The 14,089-nt window shown below is 49.6% G+C and overlaps 1 protein-coding gene across 2 annotated transcripts; it reads left to right on the top strand.

Annotated features, from left to right (window-relative positions):
* The first annotated feature begins 3,909 nt into the window (after positions 1-3,909).
* Positions 3,910-12,716, top strand: OTX2 (orthodenticle homeobox 2). Of its 2 annotated transcripts, XM_075926289.2 has the most exons (6): positions 3,910-4,017; positions 4,165-4,265; positions 7,601-7,692; positions 8,425-8,643; positions 9,021-9,172; positions 10,910-12,716. In XM_075926289.2, exons 4-6 carry the CDS (start codon positions 8,547-8,549, stop codon positions 11,528-11,530), a joined length of 870 nt encoding a protein of 289 aa, XP_075782404.1. In that variant the 5' UTR covers positions 3,910-4,017; positions 4,165-4,265; positions 7,601-7,692; positions 8,425-8,546; the 3' UTR covers positions 11,531-12,716. The 2 variants fall into 2 exon arrangements, with proteins under 2 accessions (XP_075782404.1, XP_075782402.1); XM_075926287.2 differs by lacking the exon at positions 7,601-7,692 and having other exon boundaries at positions 3,910-4,265.
* The last annotated feature ends 1,373 nt before the right edge of the window (positions 12,717-14,089 follow it).

The following is a 14,089-nucleotide window of genomic DNA, read 5'->3' as shown; positions in this document are numbered from 1 at the left end:
TAATTAAAAATCCAAAGGAAACCAAAGCAAAGGGAAAGTTCTTTGCGGGTCTCAGTAAAAGACGTTTTCTGTGTGCGGGAAATAAAGGGTGTAAAAGGTTAGGTGGGAATGGCTCGGTTAGAGCTTCGCTGAGGAGTTTTTTTTTATTCTTTCTTACCACCCCCATTGCTTTCTGGTTTTCCCCCTTCCCCAAGCCAGCTATGAAGTTTGCCAGCGTGCTGGATATCGGCCGGGAATCCTTATTTTAATATCAGGACTGGGAACTATAAACGGATTGCTCTTCATCTAGGCAACTCCAGGGCCAGGAGAGGAAAATCACGGAAACGGATAATTAACGCCTTTCAGCCACAAACACGCACACACACCTGACCCACCGGCTCCCACGTATGCACAGAATGTTTCCACCCGAGTTCGCATCCCACCCATTCCTCAGGCGCGACCCCCACCCAGCTCCCTCCGGAAACACGCGCGATCTGTTTTATTTCGCGATTTCAGGGAGACTTTTCTCCTTTTTTTTTGGACCATAGTCAGTTTCAGCCCTTCCTTGTGGGGAGTTCTCTCTGCCTCAGTGTCTCATGTTTGGGGAATAGATGGCTGTAAAATGGGAAGCTTCCATGTTGCCTCTTTCTTTCCCTTTTCTCCTCCCCTCCCCCTCCCTCCCATCCCAATTATGAAAGTTGTTTTAAGCGAGGTTGGGGTGGCGACTAATTAAAAACAACAACAAAGGAATGTATTCAACTCTGAGACCGAATGAAAAGGGAGCTCTTTTTAACATTGCAACAACTGGCAACATTTCTGAACAGTGGCCCTTGGTGTTTGGGGATGGCTATTTCAATCGCATCCCTCCCAAAATAAGAGGGGTTTTGGGGGGGAGCAGAAAACCGCGTATAAACTCGGGGGAAGTGCGGAATATTGTAACTAGACCCAACTCCGCAGAGGGCAAAGCTAAGCGAGTAGCATGCCTCGCTCTCCGGATCCGAGCTGCGATAGAAAGGTGACAAATCATAAATCGGTTCAGCTTCGGGGAAGCTCGCTTCACTCTTCGGTAATAAACTCTTTTTGTCCTCAGCTACACACCGAGCGGTTCAAAACAAACAGCCACAAACGCTTGCAAAACAGTCAACGTAGAAGGCGTGGAAAATAATGCCAAAGGAATCAAAAATAGAGAGGAAAAGAGAGAGGATGGCTAGGCAGAGAGAGGAAATGAATGGCTATGGAAAACAATTGGTACTGGAAGTTGGAGAACTTACTGAGACTCAGAAGTCAGAGCGCTTTTCGTCCCAGAAGTAGATTTTTGGTTCTCAGAGTTCTTTATCGTTCACCCCACAGCGTCCACTCACTAGGAGTTTATCCCGAGTTAGGCTGGATTTCTGGCAGTGCACCTGGTCTGAAAAGGGTTTCCGTATCGAAAAAGAAGATATTGGAATTAAAAAAAAAAGCAATGCTAAAGCGCATTCGTACCGACGGAGAACCCCATTTTTGCAAGTTTCCCATTAGCTGCAGGAAAGGTTTAGCCAGGAGCTGCTGCAAGGTCTGTGCAGAATTCCTCCAGAAAGAAGGTTTCTCCCTTTCCTCCCTTTCAGATCCAATCTTTGCAAGAGCCATTCCAACACATTGCTAAGCTAAAGGGAAATTCTCTTTGATAAAGCGGTGTTCCCAGCTTCTGGGTTTTAAAACCTAAATCTATATTCAAATCTGGCTGAAGGTGTGTTCTGGGATTTATGAAAGCCTCTTAAAGGGGTAAATTTACCAAACCGTGACAAAATCATCACAATCTTACTTTAGACATCTGAAGTGGATGAGAATTTTAAAGAGACCCTTGTTTATTTAAGTCACACCGTCCATTTCTGCCACTTGTTTTATTGGCCGGGCGATTATTCCAAACTTATTAGACTAGAGGGCAAAGGAACAGGCTGGGGAGCTCGCCTCATGCAGTCCCCTAGCTACAGGAAAGGGAGCTCCCTTATTCACACGGCCCCCCACACAATCTAAGCATGGTCAGTTTCAAGAGCTGCTGCTGGTCTGGATATTTACCACAAACTCCATGGCTTGCAATTCCCAGCTCTTCAGTCCCGGTTTTTCACTAGGCTTTTTTTGGGGCGCTGTGTTTTATTTAACGGCTCCTCCCAGGTCTCCCCACTCCACCCCCACCTACATCCCCCATTCCCTCTTTTACTGCCCCCTTTTTTAACAAAAAAAATCGATTCCCATTCAGAAAATCTTCTGGGCCAGGATGCACGGGAAGAAATTATCTTTAGATTTCTTCCAAGGTGGATTAATCTTATTAAATCGCGTGAGGACCAATGAAGGGGGAGGAGGGGAAGAGTTGATTCTCGATATTTATTATGGCAAGGAAAATTCAGAGGGACGCGGTGCCTACACGGGGATTTTACATCATTTTCAGGCTTCTCTGTCGAGTGACTGGGGAGAGGGGTACAAAGAGCCAGTATCTACTCCCCTCAAAATCCATGTGTCCGGGTTCCTACAAAGCAGGGCCGGGGAATCGATGCTTTGATTCTCTTGGGGAGCCAGGGGATGCGACACGGCGGAGTTTCCTAGCGAGTAGCTGCCCTTGCGGACATCCCAGCCAGCCCCAAACTTTTCAGAAGTCTCCCCTCAAAGGGCTGGGGGGGGGACAATTATTTTACTTTTGCTTTTGTTTTTAATTGCCCCTCCCCGGCAAAAAATAAAAAATAAAAATAAAGCCGCCGAGGCTCTGAAATCTTTCGTTCATTGCAGCGCATCCCGGCCACGCACATGTGGGCGAGGAAGCGGCAGGAAGAGGCGAGTGACCCGCTGTAATTCATGCCCCCACTGCCAGGCTCGGGCTGGCTTTTATTTGATTTCTCCCCCGGGTGCCGGCGGGAGTAGGGGCTTTCTCTCCGGCTTCTGCTGAGCTCGGCGACTTTTTTCCGCGTGTTTTAAACGTGCTCTGGTCTCCGCTCTGGGGGGGGGGGGATGAGTTAGCAGCCCTCTCGGACCCAGCAGAGCAAGTCCCCGAAACCGGGCGACCAGGAGAGAGCTGGCATTTCTGAATTGCCCAGGGGCGTGCTGGCCGCGAGGAAGCGCGCAATCTTCCGCCCCCCGCGCCAGGCACTTGCTACGCGCTTGTCCCATAGAGGATCCTCTCCCCTAGGCCCCCTTTGACTGCACAGGCTCTCTCTCTCCATAGAGAGGGCATCTCTGCACCCATCTAGTGCACCCTACGCTGTCCATCTAGCAGGGAAGCAGCACTAACCCGTTTCCCCTCCGCCTCTGGCTAGTTCACTTTGGACCCGCATCCCAGGCTTGGTCCCTGTCACCAATAGTTTTCGCTCGCGCTTTATTTCTCTTTCTCTGACTTAGTTTCACTTTCTTTGATACCTCAGCTGCCTTGGGGAGGCGGGGGCGTTAAACTCCGGTCTTTGACATGCGTTCTGCTTTTAATCCAAGAGCTTCTTGGCAGATTTTGCTTTGAATTCCCCGGGATGTATCCCCTACCCCCTCCCTTTCCCATAATGTTTACTCTTATATTTTAATATCCTCTTTCGTGTGTGTGTGTGTGTGTGTGTGTGTGTGTGTGTGTGTGTGTGTGTGTGTGTGTGATCTTCCCCCACCGTCTCCTCTCCCCCCAGCAAGAAAGTAACGTGATCTTTGCTGTCCATCATGCTAATTGTACAATTAGTTCATATGCTGCAGCCCCGAATGTATATTTTTTTTAAAAACGAGCCTCGTTGCTTTTATGTATATTCTTGTGTCGGTTTTTGGTCGCTGTTCCGTGTTGCCTGCTCGTCCCCCCAGTGCAGCAGTGGCCTGTTTTCCTCCCCCTGTTGTGTGTTTTTATTATTTTCCCTCTGGCTTAGATGTGTCAATCATTCTCTCCTTGCTATTGGTTGGAGAGTTTGCGTCAAAAAGTTGCCAGAGCGGCGCTTTCTCAGCAAATCTCCCTGAGAGAGGTAGAGACCTCAGCTCCAATTCACTTCTCCACTGTTATTAAAAAATAAAACCCCTTGGCCGGATCCGGCTACGTCCTACTTTGTATGTATCGAAGACAGAGCCCCCCCCTGCTCCATTGAAAAGCCTTTAGACTCGTGTAGCCTCGCTCGCCCCCTTTTTCGTTCGCTTCTCGGGCAAGGTGGAAGGATGCAAGATTTCTAACCCGCTGCTTTGTGATTTCTTTTGTAGGGGAGCGCTTTATTTTGAATTTGGCAAAGGATAATTTGGTCAGTTTTTTGCCCGCCTCCTCCCTCCCCCACCCCGGCACACTCCTCCCTAGAAGCCTCAAGGTAAGTGTGAACGCTTTGCTTGTTTGAAAACGGTTTCTTTTTTCTTTTTTTCCCCTTGAGCATGTGAAGATCTCTCTCTCGCTTTGCGGTGGTCCCTAAATCTGTCCCGGGAATCACAGCAGAGCTCGCGACAGCGACAGTTTGATTTCGCTTGGCCAAGGGCACAATTCAGACTCTCTCGCTATAATTCGGAGTGGCCCGTTTCCCGTTGTTCTGTGGACTGAGACCGATCCTAGTTTCGCAGCTCCGGTAGGAGTGGGGCGGGGGAAAGGTCCGAAACTCGCTTCCCCAGATGCCTCCCCAATATAATTTAATTCATTTCCCCGATATGCAGAGTCTGAATGAAAAGGCAGGGACCAAGCCTGCTAATTGAGGAGGCGGGTAGACACTGCTCTCCCCTCCCTTGATTTGGTTGTCTGTGTGGGACTCTCTTCCTCCCAAAGCGAGCTTTTCCCATGAAAAACAAAATTGTTCTTCTTCTTGTGCTTGGCCTGATCCTCCGGCCGCTGTCTAGCGGTACATACACTTCTTAAATAAATAATAATAATAATGTGGAATGACATCCCTGGTCTGAGCGGTTATTGATAAACAGATTTCTGCCTCGTACTCCCGATCGATAGACTCAGCAAAGGGAAAAGTCGTTTTGCAAACATGGCTTTGAGCAGACGGGACTCGAGGCAACAAGAAAAGGGTTAGATTTTTTTTAAGTGTGTGTGTGTGTGTGTGTTGGGGGGGGGCTTAGACTCTTTCAATCAACTTGGGGTGGAGAGAGAATAAAAAAATACGCCGTTTCTCTTTACTGTGGAAATGAATGACAAGGATCGGGTCAATTTCTAAACGGGAGACGGATCGGTTTGCAGCTATCACTGGACAGGTGCTTTCAGAGAAGCCGTGCCCAAAACCTAAACACCGCAGAGTGGTGTGTGTAACGCAAATGGCTACACACTAGCTACCGACCGGTGTAGACAGAGACAAAGCTCTGCAATTGGAGGTGTGTGGTGTAAAGCCGTTTGTGTTATATCCCCGATATATAACTTGCAAGGGGGTTATCTTCGTTGACTAAAGAGGAAGAAGTTCAAAGGGATGCAGTCTTGGGGACACGGATACACACGGACACACACACACACACACAGCTGCATCTCTTTAAACTTGTTCCCCTTAGGCCGAAGAAAGTAAACCCGTTGCAAGTTTCTCCCCTGTGTAAACCTGTCTTCGGCATAATTCAGTCATTTTGGATCTACGTGCGTTTGCATTCATGGCGATCAAAGCGGGCGTACGGTGCACATGACATCCAATATTTTTTTAAAAACCAAAAAGGTGAAAATGCCTGGTTTGGGGGGAAGAGAGTTTACCATAATGCCGAAGGTTAGTTCCTTCGCAGGGCGGTTCTCTGATTTTTACCCGTGCAGGTGGTTTTATTGTGTAGCAACGAAGGGCTGAGTTTTTAAAACTTTTTTTGAAGGAGAATGGTGAGGTCTGGGTGATTTTTAGCTACACTGGGGAGCTCGAATAAAAAGCAGGATTTGATGATACCTCTTAACCCACCGCCAACTGTATTTTTAAATTCCCCTTCCTGTTAAAAGTATGAAGGGGGGTGAGGAGAGAAATCACTGTCACAAACAATATCAGACACCAAAAAGTGACTATGCGCAAAAAGAGGGGTCTCCCAGTTTGCATCCTTTAAATGATCCCCTCCCCCCCAGGCCTAAAACTTTCCCTGCAGTTCTTCACCCCAGGCTGCGTGTTGTGATAAACAGTACGCCAGTCTATATACGTTTTGTTTCATTGCCATCAGGCAGAAAATTAATCAGTGCACATGATCTGCCGAGCTAGGTCTGGCGGCCCGTAATTAGGGAACGTGTGTCCCTCGGATTATCTCGTTAGTTTATCAAGAAAACATTTATTATAATTAATTCTTGGACTGGGTAATTATTATTGAGCGAGGGCAGAGCAACTGGTAGATGAGATCTTTGGGAGGGAGAAAAAGGTGACAGATTGAGCAGAATGGCCGTTAGATATAAAACTGAGAGACCGTGCCACCAAGCAGGTCAGAGGCGCAAAGCCGCATGCAAGAAGGCAGGACGGTAAATCCAACTTCCCATCGCATTTCCAGATTTGCAAACGCCTTGGATTTATATGGTGTCCCTCCGCGTTCCAAGGGCGGCAGATTTCCTGCACTTTTTTTTTTAAGATCGAAAATCTCTCCCACTTAAGGCAAGTATCCATTGCAACGAATTCACTAGAAAAAAAAAGTTTGATTCTAGTCATGGAAGCTTTTAATCCTATTTCATAGGAAGATGGGACTCGGAATGTCCCTCTAACGTGGCCAAACATCAAAACGTAGGAATGGGGGTTTGTTTTGTTTTGTAATTGTTCTGAGAATTTTTTTTTTAAATTAAACTGAAATTCTTCCATAAGGGATTGTAGTGAAATATACACTTCCGAAGAGGTGTGCATGAACTATATTTGTATATATGTGATTGTGTGTGTGATGCCTGTTTATTATTCACTCACAAATGCGCGCACACAATATACTTTTAAAAACAAATCTCTTCTGATCCTAGTAAATTGCTGTTTTCTCACTAATAGAAGAAGGATTTGCAAATTAAGTACCGTTAAGTTCAAGAGAAAAATGCAATAATAAATATCGGAATTGAGAAACTTAATTCATGCAACTCAGGAAAGTTAAAATAGCCAAGTATCGATTAAAAACCTTGCTAGACTAGACTAAGGTTTGTAGTAACACAGCACGTGAAACAGAGTAGGCTGGCTTTGGTTTATAACTTAGCTAATAGGCATTTATTTGATGAAACATCTACCTTTGAATGGGAGGGATCTGGAAAAGTCTCAAAGATCCGCTTTATTTTTACATTAACGTTGAATTAAGGGAGCGTGGTTTTGTAACGTGAAAGATGAATTAACTTCCGCAGTGAGGAGTTGATTGAGATGGCTGGGTTCTTTATGCCATCGGAGCAGGAAGCCGGACAGTCTAAACATCACCATCCAAATCTTCTTCTTGCACTCTTGGAAATTCCCTCCTCCCTGTCCGCCATTTTGGGGGAAAATAAGGCGCTTCCTCAAAGTTGTAAAGTCCTTAGCTCGGTCCAAGAGCAGGGTAACATTTTATGGAACACGCTAGTTTGCCGGGCTGTGTTAATGTCACACTTTGGAACCCTGGAGCAGGGTGGAAAAGTAAAGAGTTTTTTTGGGGCGGGAGGGGGGAAGCTGCTTTCCAAATAGGTGTCAGTAGGGCTAGGGAGAAACCAACCAAAGGCTACTGGGGGCTAGGAAATGAAAGGATGGTATTTCTCCTAATGATATGCCTCTTCCTGCAGACCCAGCCTGCAATGGACAGAAAATGACTGCTAGTGTTTTAAGGGGAGTCTTTTCCTAACCCTTGAGGACCTTGGGAAGCAAGTTTCGCTGGGTGATTTTTTTTTTTTGTTTGAAAGTTAAATACTTGTTTGTTTAGCGTGAGCGACCTAATCAAGAGTTCCTGAAAGCCTCATCAATCTCTTACTTACCTCTAAATCTAATTATCCAACGTACTAATTAGGTGGAAAAGGGCTGATGGAAATCACTTCAAACGCGGGATGATAGTGGCAGGACAGAAAAGTTTGGCTCATTCCAAGATGGCATTTCTGCTCTTAAATGCGCCAGCATTTTGGGGTTCCTAGCTGCTGAATGGGGGCTCATTAAAAAGCCCTGCGACAGGCCGAGGGAGAGATAGGTGTCTTGAATTGTTTCTTTGTTTCTCGCCAATGGGCTTTGTTATCAGCATTATTTATTTAGCCAAGGAGGTCTTTGTGTCCGCAAATAGCCCCAATCAAGTTTTGTTTGAGACAATTAGCTAGTGCCAGCCGATGCACCCTATGCAAATGCCCAGGGCAGCAACACAATGTGTGCATTTGAAGGCATGGGGGGAAGGGGGATGCTCCTGCGAGGCGGGTTGTAATTACTAGATGGGGTGTCACTTTTTTAAAGCGTTTATCTAGTGAGTGTCTTCTTGGTCCACGCTGCAGCCGGGACTCTCGGGGGCTAAGAGCTGAGGCCCTGCCTGTCGCTATTCACACTCCAGCGAGCCAGCAGAGATAAGAGATCGACTCCAGGCAGCTCGGCTAACCAGCCCCCCGCCCCTTGCCTCTCTTTCCCCGTGTAGACATCTGGTTTCAGCCCGCCCGCTGGGACACGGAATCTCTGCTCCGGACGGAACCCAGAGCGTGCGCGCCTTTCCCCCTGCCCCGACGCCTCGGCCGGCTCTCCGCCCAGCCCAACTTTAGCATGATGTCTTATCTCAAGCAACCACCTTACGCCGTCAACGGGCTGAGCCTGACAACCTCGGGCATGGACTTGCTGCATCCTTCCGTGGGCTACCCGGGTAAGCGGCGCCATCCGCCTCTGCTGCCCAGCGAGGGGACCCCGCTGGGGGCTGGCTTTAGGGGCCTCGCCTTTGGGGCCAGTGGCCAACCTCTGGCGCCTTCCGTGGGGCGCCCCCCATCGCCCGAGTCAGAGGTTCTGGGACTTGCCAGAGCTCCCCACCTCCTGCCCGGAGAGGCCAGGCTGGGGAGGGGAGGTAGTTTGGGGGACCCTGGCTGAGCAGGGCGCTGCGGCTCCCTGCCCCAGCCCCTCTCCCTGGGAAATGCGCCCTGGGGCCTTCCCCAGCCGCGCTAACTTTCCAAGAGGGTGTTTGGGTCTCGGGGAGGGGGGCGGTTCTGCTGCTAACCGCCACTAAGGGCCTCCGGCTGCTCTTTGCAGCGACCCCTCGGAAGCAGCGGCGGGAGCGCACCACCTTCACCCGGGCGCAGCTGGATGTGCTGGAGGCGCTGTTCGCCAAGACCCGCTACCCCGACATCTTCATGCGCGAGGAAGTCGCCCTGAAAATCAACCTGCCTGAGTCCAGGGTGCAGGTAGGGCCTCATCCCCCCTCCCGTTCATCCGCCCCCCCCCCAGCCTGACCCAGCTCCCCTCTCCCAGCTCTCCGCCCCAGCCGGCTGTAGCCTCTCGGGTCCACAGAGCGCGTCTCCCCAGCCCTCCCCGCGGCCGGAGGCAGGTTCTCTGGGCAGGATGGGAGATGAGGGACACACGCACCCTAGGCCCAACCAGCCCCGTTTGCCCCCCCCCCCCAGCTGCGGAAAGGGCCCGATCCTGGCTCCCAAGGAGTCGCAATGAGGACTCTGGAAGCGCAGGGAGGAAACCTGGCGCGCACCCCCCGGGGTTCGCCTTCCTCCCTCCCCAGAGCGATGCCTCGCCTGGGCTCAAACCAAACCCGCGTCTCGCGTCGGCTCCCGCAGCCACTGGTGGTGGGTGGAGGGGGCGGGGGTGTCTTTGCCGCTTGGAAACCGCCCCCAGCGCCACCGACCGAGGCCCCGAAGCTCCCTGGGCAAAGGGACAGTCCCAGCTGCGAGGTCCTACCTCGGCTTGCCCCGCCAGCTCGTTGGCGAGCGAGGCCATTAGAGTCGATACAAAAGACCCTCCGCCCCCTTTCAGAGCCAGGGGTGTGTTGACATCAGTGGCTGACGGCTAGAGCGCGGGGAAAGGGGGATCTGAGCAGAGTTTCCAAGCTGGGGTACACACGCCCCGAGGGACTGGAGTGATGGGTAAGGAAGAAATGGGGGGGGGGGTCCTGTCGTCCTTACCCCGGCCAAAGTCCCAGCGGGAGGGTCTCTGTCCCGAGTCAGGCCTGAGCTCTGAACCTTGTTTAGTTCAAGCAGCTTTCCAAAGCTCCCTTAGCCCCTTCTCCCTGAGACGCGGTTTGGGGGCGCCAGTGCCGGCCCCTTCTCCTCCCTCCCCCGCACTTTGGCTCTGGGCTTGGCTCGGAAAGTGTCACAGCCTCTGTTTTGCCACTGACTCGCCTGGCCCAGGATCCTGCCGAAAGGGGAGCCAAGGGGGCTCCCCGGCCCTCTCCGTGTCACTGGCCGCACCGGAGGGAGGGGCGGGGAAACAAGCGCAGCAAAGGGCCAAAGCACCAAAAATACCTTTAACTAGTCAGGGACTGTTCTTGGGGCGCTGCAAAGTCTGGCCCCGTCAAGTCTTAAGGGCAAGACGCGCAGCGAGCGGCAGCCGTCCAGTGCGCCTTTGCGCGCGCATCTGCAGGGGCCTCCGGCAATGGGGCGGCGGATCAGCTGAGACAATTCTGCGCAGGGCCCCAGGGTTGCTTCGCCTTCTCCCCTCCCGCAGTGAGCTGCCCATGGCAGGAGCCGTGCCCGGGGGGCCTGGCAGGGCAGAGGCTGCAGGGAATAGGGCTGGAGGGGCCCCAGCTCCAAGGCCGGCTCATCCCCACCTCCAATGCCTGATCTGCAACTGAGTGCGGCTCCAGCAGGGAGGCCGGGCGGAGCCCCCGCCGCGGGGCCACTCCGCGCTTTGCCAAGACACTTTCCCCTTTGTCTGCCTAACTGCTTCCTCCCGGTGCAGGGCTCCATTGTTCCCAGGGAAGGATCAGGAGGGGAGGGGGCTTGGCTGGCCAGCAGAGCAGGTGGGGGAGGGTCATTCCCCCCTGCCCTTATGCAGCAGTTGGGTTGGCTCCTTCCTCCTCCTTCTTCCTCCCAAATCCGGAGTGGGGGGCGCCCGTGTAAACGCAGCCCGCGGGTCTCACTCCGCTGCGAGCCGCGCTCACCCCCGCGTTCTCTCTCGCCTTCCCCCCCCAGGTGTGGTTCAAAAACCGGCGGGCCAAGTGCCGCCAGCAGCAGCAGCAGCAGCAGAACGGCGGGCAGAACAAGGTGCGGCCGGCCAAGAAGAAGAGCTCCCCGGCCCGGGAAGTAAGTTCGGAGAGTGGGGCCAGCGGGCAGTTCACTCCCCCCTCCAGCACCGCAGTCCCGGCCATTTCCAGCAGCAGCGCCCCCGTGTCTATCTGGAGCCCCGCTTCCATCTCCCCCCTCTCAGACCCCCTGTCCACATCCTCCTCTTGCATGCAGCGCTCCTACCCAATGACCTACACCCAGGCTTCCGGCTACAGCCAAGGATACGCCGGGTCTACCTCCTACTTCGGGGGGATGGACTGTGGATCTTACTTGACCCCAATGCACCACCAGCTTCCTGGACCCGGGGCCACACTCAGCCCTATGGGCACCAATGCAGTCACCAGCCATCTCAACCAGTCCCCAGCCTCCCTCTCCACCCAGGGCTACGGAGCATCTAGCTTGGGCTTTAACTCCACCACCGATTGCTTGGATTATAAGGACCAAACCGCCTCCTGGAAGCTAAACTTCAACGCTGACTGCTTGGATTATAAAGACCAGACCTCTTCCTGGAAGTTCCAGGTTTTGTGAAGGCCTGTAGGACTCCTTTGTGCTAAGAATAAATCCTAATAAACACTCTGGGCTGAACATTCCAGTTTTAGTCAGGTCTTGGTTAAATTAAAGAGGAAAAAAAGAAAAAAAGAGAAAAAAAAGACAGTTGGGGTGTGATCAGACCTAGATTCACCTCCTGCCCAAAAGCTCTGGAAAGGAATGAAGAAGGAATGAAGGAGGAAGGCCTTAAAAGGACAGATCATCTACCAAGCAGAAGCAGACAGACCAACCTGCGTCCTTTATAGTTTTAGCCAATTGTTGGGTTTCTTTGTTTGAAAGGAATGGCTGATCATTCCACCTGTGGGCCAGTTTTTAAAAGAAAGTCTAGGTTTGATTGTTTTTTTTTCTTTCTTTTGTGTGAGTGTGTGGGAACAAGATCTTTCACCTAGAGGTTTCCCCGTGTGCTAGCCAACCCTTGGTTAAAAATCTTTGGAATGGACAACGTCCCTTTCTCTCTCTCTCTCTCTGTCTTTCTCTCAAACTCATTCAACTGTTTCACGACCAACTTCCTAGTTGGCACTGACAGACCTGGGTTCAGGGTTGTGTGGGTTGTGCGACTGATTGTCCTAGCTGCACTACTTTATTTAAAAAAATGTTCATAAGGAGTCAATATGTAGTTTTTAAGAGACAATCAGTGTGTGTCTTATATAAATGGTACATCTGTGGTTTTTAATCTGTGCTAGACTTCAAAACTGTGATCTCCTGTATTGTATGCAACTGTGAACCCCTCCACAGCAGGGGTTCTGCTGTGATTTAAATAGGTTATAATTATAAGTGAAATTCAGAGCAACTGAGTTACCTAGTATCTTAAAAAAACAGTATCTAAAAAGATCGCCTTTCACCACAGGTGAACTACTGAAACTTTTTACAACAAACTGTCTCTGAATGCAAGAGAAAGAAGAAAAACACACAAGGACACTAAACTGATCTGTAGTCACTTACTGCTGGCCAAGCCCGCAGTAGAAATAAAACAGGACATTGGTCAATTGCTCTGACCTTGATGAATTTAAACGGAGAAATTCATTGTCGTTTATGCTTGCAGATGTTAATTGAGAAAAAAAAAGATATATATGCATAAACCTTTTTTTCCTGGATTTGGCAGATATGTATAATTATATTAAAATGGTTCTAGCACAATTGGTGGTTGTCTTCCATTTTAATTGCACAGGGTGAGTTAAGAAAATACCTCAATGCAGCATACTTCAAAGGACTTCACAAATAGAGGGGGCGGGGCGTACAGGGACAATGCAAATATTCTGTTGTACTGGACTGAAACGGCTTCTTTTCCCTCTGCTTTTAAGTGCCCCAGCTGCTGATGTTTTCCTTTGGCACAGGCAGAAAATGCCAGGGATGATTTTGTGTTAAATCACAAGAAGTTCTGTGGGCCCCTGCAAGATTGTCTCCCGTACGAAAACGAAATCATCGGCTATTTTCAGAGAATGAAAAGGGGGCTTTGTAGACAGGGCTCAGCATGATTAGGGGTGAAATGCAGAGGAGGAGAGAGAAATGGCCGAACTGAGTGAAGGGCTATTTCTCCAGCTACTATAAACTTTCTGCAGAAGTGATGTCTGAACAAAGGAGTTTGGAAGAAGTTTTTACAGCTGAGTAGAAATACCCTGGTCGGTTTTGCTTCTTTCTTGAAACTGTGGCTGGGAGTCCCTTTAAAAATATGTACCTGCTTTTCTCTTTCCCATTAGCCACAGAGAGGTGCAAAAAATGCAGTAGTGCCACACTAGTGAAAACAGGAATGGTTTTAAAATTATATCCTGTTTAGTAGCCACCATGCAAAATTGTGAAGCCATGACAGTTTTAGCTATTTATCATTCATCTACTTCAAAGCCTTAGCCTGTCATGTGGTTTTCTCGGATTGGTGTGAAACCTGTGCTCAAATATTTTGAAAAAAAAATGGTTTGGGGGCTGGGTTTTTGTTTTTTATCTGTTCAATGGGATGGTTTCCTTCCCATGCTGAACTCTCTTGATCGACAGATTTGCAAGACCTGAGGCTACCTGCACTTGGTAATAGTTTATGATACTTTTAAAAACACTCCTGAGAGACTCTGCTTTCCAGGTTCTCCATATATCATCTTGGTGCCTCACCTAATCTCTACATTTCATCAGGCTGTTCCCAGCTTCCTCTCGTCCACATTGAAGGCATTAATAATGCAGGTTTTATGTACTCACTTCTAATGGATGTGTTTATTTCTGTTTTAGAGTGCCCTAGAATTGAGAGGCCAGATTATGTTTTAAAAATAAACAAGCAGAGACATTCAGCAACTCTGTCAGCTCTCAAATGAATGGGAAAGTTTTCATGCAGCTTGTTGCTATTTTTATATTTCGCAATACCGAGAGAAAAAAATTAATGGTTTTCAAGTGATACGAAGTTCAACCAGAACTAACAATAGTCCATATGATTCCTTTCTAGCAAGAGTGTATTAGACTACACAGCAGAACGCTTCATAGACAATCAATAAATAAAGCCATTTTCTTGTAGGAAAATGTAGAAATAGTTGTAGAAATGATTTGAGTGACTACCAACGC

The sequence above is a fragment of the Pelodiscus sinensis genome, chromosome 5 (assembly GCF_052426305.1).
Source record: "Pelodiscus sinensis isolate ZL-2025 chromosome 5, ASM5242630v1, whole genome shotgun sequence".
Taxonomy (NCBI): Eukaryota; Metazoa; Chordata; order Testudines; family Trionychidae; genus Pelodiscus; species Pelodiscus sinensis.
The sequence above is the reverse complement of the archived record's forward strand: the minus strand, read 5'-3'. Positions and strand labels throughout refer to the sequence as shown.

Coding starts and splice junctions, on each gene's coding strand:
- OTX2 (XM_075926289.2), top strand. CDS start 8,547: ATGATGTCTTATCTCAAGCAACCACCTTACGCCGTCAACGGGCTGAGC. Junction 8,644..9,020: donor TCCTTCCGTGGGCTACCCGG/GTAAGCGGCGCC, acceptor TGCTCTTTGCAG/CGACCCCTCGGAAGCAGCGG. Junction 9,173..10,909: donor TGCCTGAGTCCAGGGTGCAG/GTAGGGCCTCAT, acceptor TTCCCCCCCCAG/GTGTGGTTCAAAAACCGGCG.